Here is a 12434-nt window from a genome sequence, read left to right as displayed (position 1 = left end):
CAGAGATTGGTACAGAGGAATGATTCACATGCTCACAAGCAGTGTTTAGACAGCACAGCAGCCAGTGCTAGCAAAGCAAGAATGTCCACCCAGGTCAGACGAAACGGTCTATCTACTCTACGTGCAAAGATTTAGTAATACCGTGTGTTGTGTATAGTGTTTGTCGCCGTATTGTCCCTCTCCGTATTGTCTCTCTCTCTCTCATCTATTATACGCATGCTCATTGTAACTAAATCAGTCTTGTCTTGTCCCGCAATGGACTCCTGCGTGGCTGCAGGCGAACATAACACCGTGGAGCACACAGTAACTGCTTACATGTGTCGTAGACCTTGTCAGGTGTTGTACCTCCGGAGACAAGACCACCGAGGTCTGGACAGAAACAGATGGGACACACACACACACACACACACGCACACATACACACACACACACACACACACACACACACACACACACACACACACACACACACAATTAGCATTCCACCCCTGCAGCCTCCTACCCTCACCACAGGTGTTGGGAAAGAGCAAGTCCATTACAGGATCGCCGGAAGCAGTTTTTGATTGATCCGACCATACCCAAGCCTTTCATACAGTTAGTGTATGATACAGTGGGTACACATAAACCTCCTCAGCTGTAAACATAAGTTAGTGGCACAACAAGTTAGTCCGGTGATGACCTGACCAACCGGACCGGTTCCGGTGGCGGGCCTGGATAAGAGTGATTACTCACATACACATGCACACTTAGAAGTGCTACTGCACACTGCTGGCTGTGAGTACAATGTGCTACCGCACACTGCTGGCTGTGAGTACAATGTGATTCACATACCTGCCAAGCTGTAGAGTTCGTACTTGCCACCGGAGCCCATGCTGTAGGTGTAGACGGAGCCATCACCCCACTGCACTCTCACGGTGCCACTGACACCCAGAGGCTGCACTACACTGCCGACTACACCGACGTCCTGCGTACCCCAAGACCAGTCCGCGCCGCGCACCACCAGTGTGCCGTTCTGTACACAAGACCACACCGACAAGAACGACATGTCTCCCGTCAGCTCTGCGTTCATCCATTGCAATTGCATGTGTACAGCATCTCACTTGTGATCGGCATTGGTACTGCCGGGGTGATGCTCTCAAGCTAGACTACATGAAGCTACATATTGGGTATGCATACGTGCACACTCTTTGCTCACACCGACCAAGATTAAACATATTGAAATCATATTGAAAAGAAATCATTCAGGTGATACTTTGTGTCCAAGTACATATACATGAGATGCCCAAACTGAGCCGTGATGTGCATTTCATTGTGCTTTCTACGTCAGAGACTGTACTCACTTTGAACTTTGCCTGCAAGATTGTTAGAGGAGTTGAGCTGTAAACTGGTAGATCTGCAGTGGTAGTGAATAGCATACAGTGCAAGAGAGAATACATCACCATGCTCACACTTCATGCTACTCGTCCGCAAAATTTGCTACCAGTGTGGGACATCTGATAGCACATCTAACCCACTAGCAACGCTTACATAATACATGCATACACATAGCCATGCAGTCTGCTGGAGCATTATTGCAGTGTAGTTGCAGTGTAGTTGCAGTGTAGTTGCTGCTGCCTGGCTAGGTGTGGCTTTGATCACTGTTAGGTCCATGTGACAAACAGCATTGTCTTTCTTGTAGATGGAAGATGCACCCATGGTGCATTACAAACTCAGCCACTTGACAACAATAAGAACACCAGTTATTTTTGTGTGTGTGTGTGTGTGTGTGTGTGTGTGTGTGTGTGAGTGTGTGTGTGTATGTGTGTGTGTCTGATAGCATGCTCTGTGCTGTGTGCTCTTCTTACTTGGCGTTTGGCTGCAGCACTGTCGCGAGAAGGAGATGTCATCAATGGCGATGTCGCCAGTGAAGCTTGATCCACAGGTAGCAAGCCATTGTACCTGTACACCACACACACAGCAGCAGCAGCAGCAGCAGCAGCAGCAGCAGCAGCAGCAGCAGCAGCAGCAGCAGCAGCAGCAGCAGCAGCAGCAGCAGCAGCAGCAGCAGCAGCAGCAGGATAGTGACGGGTGAGTCACAACACTTTCTTTGGTGCTAGATATCCTGTGAGCCGTTACTGGTCACAGTATTGTATGTAATCCACCAATGACGGCTGACAGTTATCAAACTAACAGTGACTGTTAAAGCAAAGCTTGAAGACACATGGTTTGTAGTTAGGCCATGTTGTCATGTGACACGAGCACGGAAAGAGCAATGGTGATGCTCTGTGCAGACTGCCGCATGTTGTCTCTTCATAAACAAAATCCACGCCATGCTGTGAGCCGGTACGTGGCAGCTTTGCCACGGTCTCTGCGCATTCTGACATCAAAAGTTGAAGTCGTCTCTCACCTGGAAGGCACCGGCAGACTTGGGGATAGCTAGGCTGTCCGACTTCCATGCATTACCCTGGTTGCCAGACTTGGTCCACGTGGCGACGGACTTTCCAGCGGACAGCACGGAGACCTGCAGTGAGCCGATGGTTGTACCGTACATGTGATACCACCACTGAACACTGCAGCTAGAGGCGCTACCGACGAACACTGGCGAGGTGAAATAGGCCTTGTCACCAGACTTGCGTGGGAATGACGTCTCGATGTACAAGTAGCGTCCTGCGTAGCACACACACACACACACACACACACACACACACACACGCGCGCGCACACACACACACACACATGCGCGCGCACACACACACACACACACACACACACACACACACACACACACATGCACACCCAAAGAAATGCAAAACATGTCCTCATTTGCACACCCGCTGTAAATGCTCTCTGTCCCTGTGAGAGGAGACAATTGCAGAGTTGAAACTCGCCTGGAGATCTCATCCTGGTGCATGACCGCCACTTTGCTGAGAAGTGAGAACTTCACACTACATGAGTCCGATAGACCAATTCTCATCACTATAGTACATGCCCAGCAGTGGCTTTGAACACAAATGTACCGCGGTATGATCTCTTACCCAGTGTGTTGCCCACAGTATGGTCGGAGGTTGGACCGGTTCCGAAAGATCCCGTCGATCCACTGGACCTGGTCCAGTTGAAGTCACCGCCTGGTCCCAGGATGTACGGTGAAATGCTGTTCTCAAAGTTGTTGGGTGTCAAGCAATCTGTATAGATGATAGAACACACACAGGCATTGTGAGTAAGTACACCACTGTACACAGGGAAAGGACCAAGACTGCTGTGCTCTAAGCTTGTGTTATCATATAGATGGTATTTTGCAGGCAAAGAGTTGCATACATGTACCTTCACAGAGAAGTAGGGATGCCAATCCAGTGTTGGATGGGCAGCATGCATGATCTTACCTGCTGGACAACACTGCGATGTGAAGCTGATATCATCAATGGCGATATCGCTGGTGAACGATGTGCCAATTGTTCCCTCGATCAAGATCTAAGCACGTAGACGCAATCAGAGAGAAGCAGAACACTTTTTGACAAAGCGGACTAGAAAAACAATGCTGTACAGTAAAACCTGTGACTAACGATCACCCCTTGGGGCCAGAGAAAGCGGTCTTTAGTGGCAGGTGGTCCTTGGTTAGAGGTTTGCACCGCCCAACCATGTATGAATGTGAGACTGTCCGTGCCTGGCGAAGTGGTCTGTAGTACCAGGCTGGTCGCTAGTCACGGTGGTCTTTAGTTACAGGTTTTACTGTAGTACCAGGCTGGTCGCTAGTCACGGTGGTCTTTAGTTACAGGTTTACTGTAGTACCAGGCTGGTCGCTAGTCACGGTGGTCTTTAGTTACAGGTTTTACTGTAGTAGCAGGCTGGTCGCTAGTCACGGTGGTCTTTAGTTACAGGTTTACTGTAGTAGCAGGCTGGTCGCTAGTCACGGTGGTCTTTAGTTACAGGTTTTACTGTAGTACCAGGCTGGTCGCTAGTCACGGTGGTCTTTAGTTACAGGTTTTACTGTAGTACCAGGCTGGTCGCTAGTCACGGTGGTCTTTAGTTACAGGTTTTACTGTAGTAGCAGGCTGGTCGCTAGTCACGGTGGTCTTTAGTTACAGGTTTACTGTAGTACCAGGCTGGTCGCTAGTCACGGTGGTCTTTAGTTACAGGTTTTACTGTAGTGCCAGGCTGGTCGCTAGTCACGGTGGTCTTTAGTTACAGGTTTTACTGTAGTGCCAGGCTGGTCGCTAGTCACGGTGGTCTTTAGTTACAGGTTTTACTGTAGTGCCAGGCTGGTCGCTAGTCACGGTGGTCTTTAGTTACAGGTTTTACTGTAGTGCCAGGCTGGTCGCTAGTCACGGTGGTCTTTAGTTACAGGTTTTACTGTAGTGCCAGGCTGGTCGCTAGTCACGGTGGTCTTTAGTTACAGGTTTTACTGTAGTGCCAGGCTGGTCGCTAGTCACGGTGGTCTTTAGTTACAGGTTTTACTGTAGTGCCAGGCTGGTCGCTAGTCACGGTGGTCTTTAGTTACAGGTTTTACTGTAGTGCCAGGCTGGTCGCTAGTCACGGTGGTCTTTAGTTACAGGTTTTACTGTAGTGCCAGGCTGGTCGCTAGTCACGGTGGTCTTTAGTTACAGGTTTTACTGTAGTGCCAGGCTGGTCGCTAGTCACGGTGGTCTTTAGTTACAGGTTTTACTGTAGTGCCAGGCTGGTCGCTAGTCACGGTGGTCTTTAGTTACAGGTTTTACTGTAGTGCCAGGCTGGTCGCTAGTCACGGTGGTCTTTAGTTACAGGTTTTACTGTAGTGCCAGGCTGGTCGCTAGTCACGGTGGTCTTTAGTTACAGGTTTTACTATACTTGTAGTAGCAGTATCTCCTCTTGGGAGAGAGAGACCAATGGCAGTGGTGCAGTTATCACTATGCCTGGTCTTGTGAGCGGCAAGGCATCATGCCAGTGGTGATGTCAGTGGTCTCTACTCCGGCGCAATTCGTTGTGGACTCATGGTGGCCGGCATAGAAATGAAATGCTGAACCTGATGGCGACGAAGAGTACACTCGCAAAGTTTAACTAGACTGAGTGTGTGTGTGTGTGTGTGTGTGTGTGTGTGTGTGCGTGCGTGCGTGCGTGTGTGTGTGTGTGTGTGTGTGTGCGTGCGTGTGCGTACTTTCTCCGGAAACAAAAACTTCATGACTTGTTTTATTCGCATTCTAAGGAGTTGCTGTGCTCAAAATATTTGGTTCAGCGGAGCAAAAACACTTCAAGACCATGATAGGGTATACTTCTTTGAAGTTTGTATACAAAGAAATTGCCACGTTTAAGTCTCACCTGGAGTCGCCATCGCTCGATCCTCAGAAATCAATTCACCAGAACTGAGGGGTTGATCAAAGTCATGATTTTTTTTATTTCCGGAGGAAGTACTCCCCCCCCCCCTCCCACACACACCCACTCACCCACCCTGACCCAGCATGTACTGGTGGTATGTGCCATACCGGTACGGTATGGCACGTTGCATACCTGGACATCTTTGCTGAAGGTCTGAATGGGAATGGCCACAACGCCCTTCTGCCACGCAGTGCCCTGGTTGCCGCTGACGGAGAAGGCCGAGTAGTTGCGGACGGTGTCGTGCCTGATGATGATGCTGAGCTCTCCCTGGGTTGCGCCGTACATGTGGTACCAGAACTGCATCTGGCAGCCGACCTCCAGCGGTGCTGAGAAGGCGGGTGACTGGAGATAGGCCTTATCGCCGACAGTGCGCGGCGAGGAGGCCTCTGTGTACATGTAGAATCCACCGGTGCTGGAGGGAACTACGAGAAATATGGAAACACACACACACACGTCAAATTGCCACACACAGTGTGATGTTAAGCACTTCATTCTTCTTTCTGCCCGTGAGCTTGATCTACACATGTAAGACAAACGTCCTTTGTATACAGTAGCAAGTCGTAATACCTGGGTAAACAGCATGGGACCATAGCACCTGAAGCAATGTACCGCGGCTTCGACCGCGGATTTGGAAGTTCTACACGTACGCCACTCTCCATTGCGGTCTTGACCTGCTCCCACCAAAAGAAACCCAGCGCTGCCATAGGCGAGTTGGCCCTGGCCGGGCTGAGGGTGATTGGAATGGGCAGTGTAGCCTTGGTGGGGGCAGTGCAGCCTTGGTGGGGGCAGTGCAGCCTTGGTGGAGACAGGATCCATCAGGAGTCCTTTTGCTAAACATGTGTTAGAGGTCATGGGTGGAGGGAATGGTAGCAGTGCACGTGACAATCTCATGCAGGTGCATACACTGTGTATCTCTATGGTTACCGAAGGTTACACCACTGCTACTGCTGCTACACTCACTTCCTGGCGTGTGGTCCTTGGGTGGTCCGGTACTGGAAGACGTGGTGCTGCCACGCTTTCTGGTCCAATCAAAATCATCCGATGTCGGTTGAGACCAAATGCCGAGGCCAGTCTCGAACGTCGATGGTCCGTTGCAACCTGGGCGGCAGACAAAGAGAGAACTCCAGGTAACGTACACAGACATGGCCGATATCACAGTGAAGTGCATCTGCCTCCTTCGGGCCGGTGTGTATTTTACTGCTCGTACATACATTGATCGTCATGCTGGATGAAATACATTGACCAGTAAAGCATTCGGAGTTCTGTTTGGAAACTTACTCGAGCAACAGCCGCCGGTGAAGGAGATGTCATCAATGGCAATGTCTCCAGTGAAGCTTGAACCAGCCACGGCACGGAATAGGATCTAGTGACAAGAACAGGTCAGCGAAAAGAGAATTCCGTCATTGGTGCCCAAAGGCAAAGTGGCAGTTTTTGACTCCCACCACAGACACCATCACACTAGGAAGAAGAGCAAGTTTCATTCAATCGATGTACATGTACAGCTGAATCCCCCACCAAGACATAGTGTGAACCAGTACGTTGCTCTGGTCGTGAATTATGTGAAACTCTGAGTCGTAAACCGGCTTCCGCTCTTTTTCTATCTCTCTATCTATCCATCTACATTGTATCTCTCTCCCTGCTGCGTCTCCCCCAAGACAGACAATGACATAATTGCTTGCGTCAAGTCAGTGTCCAGCACCACTGCACAGCCCAGTGTTTCACAGGCTTGGTGCTGCACAGCGCCCGGCGCGTACTCGACTCGTGCGATCGCATTTCATTGATCAGCAGCACTGTACGCTAAGCAGCTTGTTGTCTATAGCATACCTGATAGGCGGGTGTGCCGTACGGGACTGCCACTGTAGCCGCCTTCCATCCCTGTCCCTTATTACCAGCCATGGACCAGACGAGGGCATCAGTGCTGCCTGATGACGTACTTGAGCGAATCCAGACGCTGAGATTACCAATGGTAGCGCCGTACATGCTGTAGAAGAACTGGAAGCTGCACGTGAATCCGGGAGGTGCGCTGTATTTCGGCGACACTAGGACGGCAACATCGCCGTTGGACCTCGGGAATGATGTCTCAATGTACATATAGCCACCTGGTCAGGGAGTGTAGTGCATTCACACAATGGCAATGGGAGTTTGAGAATCTGTTACGAGTGCTGCTTGTGCATGGCAGTCATAGCGCAGTCGACAATGTGTGTGTGTGTGTGTGTGTGTGTGTGTGTGTGTGTGCGCGTGTGTGTGTCGCCCATCCCTGAACCTGCCTACAGGAATGTGCAGAAAGAGTGTGTGTGTGTGTGTGTGTGTGCGCGTGTGTGTGTGTGTGTGTGTGTGTGTGTCTGTGTGTGTGTGTGTGTGTGTGTGTGTGTGTGTGTGTGTGTGTGTGTCTGTGTGTGCCTTCAGCCAGCACCAGTCTCTGTGAAGCGTTCATTGTCTTTGTCAGCACACTTACCTACTGCAGTACCCAATGTGTGATCAGTGGAGGGTCCAGTGCTGAAGCTCGGCGTTGATCCAGTGCGCCGTGTCCAGTCAAAGTCATCAGTCGTGGACTGTGTGTATGCCTGGAGGCCAGTCTCGAATGTGATTGGGCCGTTGTTGCAGCCTGCGAGACAGAGCGGGAACACAAGTCTTGGATGTGGCACGTCACGGTTATGTCACAGTTCGCTGTGAACGGACTATACTATAGGTAGCATCCCATGTACTCGAAGTGCATTCCAGGTCACTTGCAGGTGACACAGAATGAGAAGCACTACCATGCCCGTGTATGTGCAAGGTACAAGATTGCATATGGTGGCTCTGGCGATGTTCTTTGCAGTGGAGAGTTAAGGTCTACCTAGCATGTCAAGGTCGGAGCCATGTACTCTCACTATACTTAGCAATTATCACAGAAGCGTATCAGTGCCAGCTCCAATACACACCTCTGCAGCAGTCTTTGCCAAAGCTCAAGTCATCCAGAGCGATATCGCCAGTAAAGCTGCCACCTCTCGAGGCTGTGAAGATGAGCTGAAAGCAGGGAGCACAAATACAAACAGAGAATGTCCACTCCACCTCCTGATGTCTAATGGTGGTAGCGAGTCAGTGTGGTTTGAAAAAAAGAGTTTGTACTGGTGAAAACAATCAAGCATGTATCAACAATACATGTATACGATTGACAGAGGTTTTCTTTTGTCACACACACATTAGCTTACTCTGAATGTGCCATAGCTTGTCAGCATAGGGATTGTGGCCTGATGCCATGTGTCACCCTGGTTTCCTGACTTTGTCCAGGCTGCGATTCTGCCACTTCCGGTGATGATGGTGACGTTGAGGTCGCCGATAGTGGAGCCAAACATGTGGTACCAGAAGGAGAAGGAGCATGTCTGTGTCGGTGCCTTGTACCATGGTGACCACAGGTTGGCAATATCACCGACAGAGCGTGGTGCTGATGTCTCAATGTACACATAGAAGCCTGGAGTGGGTGAGAGAGAGGGGGGGGGGGGGAGAGAAACAGATTGGGAGAGAGAAAGAGGCAGACAGACACATAGAGAGAGACGGTGGCAGAGAGACAGAAGGGCAAACAGACAGAGAGAAAGTCGGATAAAAGACAGGTAGTCATACAACCTGGGCAGCATTCACAGCTGTTCACAGGTTAGTTAGGTATGAACAGTCCTATGCTTATTTTATTCTCCTTCTCCTTTGCCAAGTTTACTGTCCCCTTGTCTTCCGGGGCGCATGCATTACAAATGTGCCTGAGGCTCAGGTTTGGTTTTGTGCAGGTGCTCAAGACTACCGTGGCCCCATGACCTCATATAATATATGAGGTCATGGGGCCACGGTAGCAATATTATTGCATTGCATGTATGCTGCAAACGTGGCAGGGACTGCCACATGGATGACTGCGAGTCTGATGGGCTTACCCGCGGAGCTGTTTGTGGTGTGGTCTCTGGAGGGTCCGGTGCTGAGTGACGATGTTCCACCGTTCTGCCTGATCCAGTCGAATTGATCAGCAGGGTCCTGGGTGTAGCCGCCGAAACCGCTCTCGAAGTTCTGGCTGGGTGATGCACACATATCAATGCCAGTCGGTGTGGGGACTGTTGGCGCCAGCGTAGGTGGTGTGGTCGGTTTGAAAGTGCCCTTGCATGGCTTGGAGAAGTCCACGTCTGTACGGCAAGAACAAAACGGCAAAACCAAATCACAGCTTCGTACCAGAAACCGTGCACAATGTCTTCATCGCATACAGAGATCTTTCAGTGTGCGGTGGTCCGAGCTGAAAACGGCAAGACGAAGAAACTTCCATGACAACTTACCACACACACGGAAGAGATCATATGCGCTCTCTGCACCCATGCGATAGGAGTTCTCCTGGTTGCCACTGGCGGCCGGGAAGAACACGCGCACCCAGCCGATGTTGTTGTGAAGGCTCATGTTGACAGTGACCAGGCCCGTGTCCATGCCGTCCTGGTTGGCCCACTTCCAGTCGCGTCCTCTGAACACAGTGATGTTCTCGTACATGATCTGTGCAATCTCCGCCGCAGCGTATCCGCTGTAGTCCGGTAGAGCTAAACGTCACAGCACAAGGACACAGCACAAGGTCACGGAACAAGGTCAAAGCACAATTATTAGATGTAATTCTAGGAGACAGAGACGTGACTACAGTCAACAGTAGAACTCCTTTCAGGCTCTTGGCAGCTAGATCCACCATGTTGACAAACGTTACATGTTCCAAAAGTTCAAATATTCATGTTCCAAAAGTACTCCATGTAATACAATTGACTCCATTACATGTGCACTGGCAGAACCATGCTTCTAGTTGGTGGATATAGCTTCTGCAGATGACATCATCCTATGTTTGGCGATGACATCATCCCATGTTTGGTATATGCTTTGTGTGCAGTGGCAAACTCGTATTTGTGAGGCCACTTTATGCAAGGCAATTGAGACGATGATGATGTAATCACAACACCTCTCCGGCAATTGAGACGATGATGATGTAATCACAACACCTCTTCGACTTCCATTAGCTTGCATCCGCATGTGAATAGCATGGAGCCATGCAAGTGTAAGCTTTCACAACGTATTCTGTATGCACTGGTAGTATTCTGCAGCTTGGTCTATAGAAGTGTCATTGCCACATAGTTACCCAGTCATAGTGGACAGTCGGGATAGGAGAACACAACAATTACGAGTGTGAATGTTTAGAGGCTAGCTGGCAGTGAAGTTAAGCAGACTGCATGAGGGCACGCGTGAAACTTACGAACTGAGCGGCACAGGTCGAACTGGCCACTGAAGCCAACTTGGTAGGAGAACGATCCGCCGTTGTCCCACTGGACGGTGACAGGTCCGAATGAGCTCTTTGGCGGTGCCTTTGTGATAGTGCCCTGGAATCCCCAGCCACCGTCCTGGCTGCCGTACTTCCAGTTGGCGCCGCGACCGACACGCGTGTGCTGAGCGAAGATGATTGACATTTGGAACGCGTTGTAGGGAGCGTACAGCTCACTGCAGTCTGTAACCAGCAGCAAGCAGACAAGCAAGTGCGAGGAGTCACTTCGGCCATACCAGCATTTTTTTTAAACAAATGCATGCACTGCATGGCCAGAGTCAGGGGACTGTGATCTATCCAATCTATGCTCCGGGCAGGCAGCACACCATACCAGAACTGTGATAAGACGTGTACCGCCGTTAGCAGCAAGAAAGCATACTTAGCATTAGAGGTACTTCTCATCCACACACGGTACTTCAGTCTGGATCACAATACAATGTCCGCCGTACTAAGCAAGCTGAGTACCTGTCTTATCAGAGTATTACCCGTGTACTAAGTGAGTTCCACTTCGATAGTTACATGCACAATACAGCAGCACAGCAGTAACACAGTGCTAAGGCACAACTGAGGCACAACTGAGCTAAGGCACAACTGAGCTAAGGCACAACTGAGCTAAGGCACAACTGAGCTAAGGCACAACTGAGCTAAGGCACAACTGAGCTAAGGCACAACTGAGCTAAGGCACAACTGAGCTAAGGCACAACTGAGCTAAGGCACAACTGAGCTAAGGCACAACTGAGGCACAACTGAGCTAAGGCACAACTGAGGCACAACTGAGCTAAGGCACAACTGAGCTAAGGCACAACTGAGGCACAACTGAGCTAAGGCACAACTGAGGCACAACTGAGCTAAGGCACAACTGAGGCACAACTGAGCTAAGGCACAACTGAGCTAAGGCACAACTGAGGCACAACTGAGCTAAGGCACAACTGAGGCACAACTGAGCTAAGGCACAACTGAGCTAAGGCACAACTGAGGCACAACTGAGCTAAGGCACAACTGAGGCACAACTGAGCTAAGGCACAACTGAGCTGGTATTTTTTCCAAGCAATACATGGCTGGGGTAGCCAATGACCACTTTGCAGGGTTTTTATAGCCAACCACGGCTATTACCTGCAGCCTCCAACTCTGTTAGTGGACACCAAACCATCATGCATTGATGTATTGCTGTGCTGTGTGCGGGAACATGTGTGATGAGAGGACTGACACAGAACTGACAAGACATAACCCCTAAGAACACAACGGCGTGGCTGTAATGTAGTAACCCCTTTTCACACAGTCACCAGTAGAGTGCAGTTCAAAGTCGACACACAGGACATTGACGCTTGACTTACATGTTCCGCAGCAGTCTTGGTTGAAGGTGATGTCGTCCAACGCTATGTCACCAGTAAACGACGAACCGGTGATGGCCTCAAACACAATCTGTAGGCACACGGAGAGATGGAACATGCTGTCTGTTGCAATGCACACTGCACCTTCACGTACACCCTGCACCGTCAGTCATCGTCAGAATCAATGGTTGTCTACAGCAGCATTCTGCAAACGGAATTTGTCATCAACCATCCTCTATGAGAGTGACTAGCAAGAACAAGAAAGAATTTTCCACCGGACCGTTTTCCACTGGGCTGTTTTCCACTGGACTGTTTTCCACCGGACTGTTTTCCACCGGACTGTTTTCCACCGGACTGTTTTGAGTCAGGAATACTGCAAGTCTACAGATTTTTGGCCCATTAAATCCCAGCCTCCCAGAGCTTAAACACATTTCGGCCCCCTTGATTTCGGCCTGTACTACTGCTGCCTGTATACA

General features: G+C 50.2%; 1 protein-coding gene across 1 annotated transcript in view; it reads right to left on the bottom strand.

Annotated features, from left to right (window-relative positions):
* Positions 1-12434, bottom strand: part of LOC135813434 (MAM and LDL-receptor class A domain-containing protein 1-like) — a 63556-nt gene that overhangs the window by 26510 nt on the left and 24612 nt on the right. Inside the window, exons 30-47 of the mRNA XM_065326531.1 lie at positions 11962-12049; positions 10562-10810; positions 9615-9866; positions 9225-9467; positions 8517-8776; positions 8247-8331; positions 7781-7930; positions 7150-7424; positions 6604-6688; positions 6286-6423; positions 5458-5747; positions 3360-3447; positions 3015-3161; positions 2387-2646; positions 1845-1938; positions 1341-1393; positions 832-1012; positions 316-369 (exon numbers count right to left, since the gene is read on the bottom strand). Of these exons, the coding sequence (XP_065182603.1) occupies positions 316-369; positions 832-1012; positions 1341-1393; positions 1845-1938; positions 2387-2646; positions 3015-3161; positions 3360-3447; positions 5458-5747; positions 6286-6423; positions 6604-6688; positions 7150-7424; positions 7781-7930; positions 8247-8331; positions 8517-8776; positions 9225-9467; positions 9615-9866; positions 10562-10810; positions 11962-12049 (2992 nt within the window). The remainder of the gene's footprint in view (positions 1-315; positions 370-831; positions 1013-1340; positions 1394-1844; positions 1939-2386; positions 2647-3014; positions 3162-3359; positions 3448-5457; positions 5748-6285; positions 6424-6603; positions 6689-7149; positions 7425-7780; positions 7931-8246; positions 8332-8516; positions 8777-9224; positions 9468-9614; positions 9867-10561; positions 10811-11961; positions 12050-12434) is intronic.

The sequence above is a fragment of the Sycon ciliatum genome, chromosome 4 (assembly GCF_964019385.1).
Source record: "Sycon ciliatum chromosome 4, ocSycCili1.1, whole genome shotgun sequence".
Lineage (NCBI taxonomy): Eukaryota > Metazoa > Porifera > Calcarea > Leucosolenida > Sycettidae > Sycon > Sycon ciliatum.
Note: the sequence above shows the minus strand (reverse complement) of the source record. Positions and strands in the feature narration are given on the sequence as shown.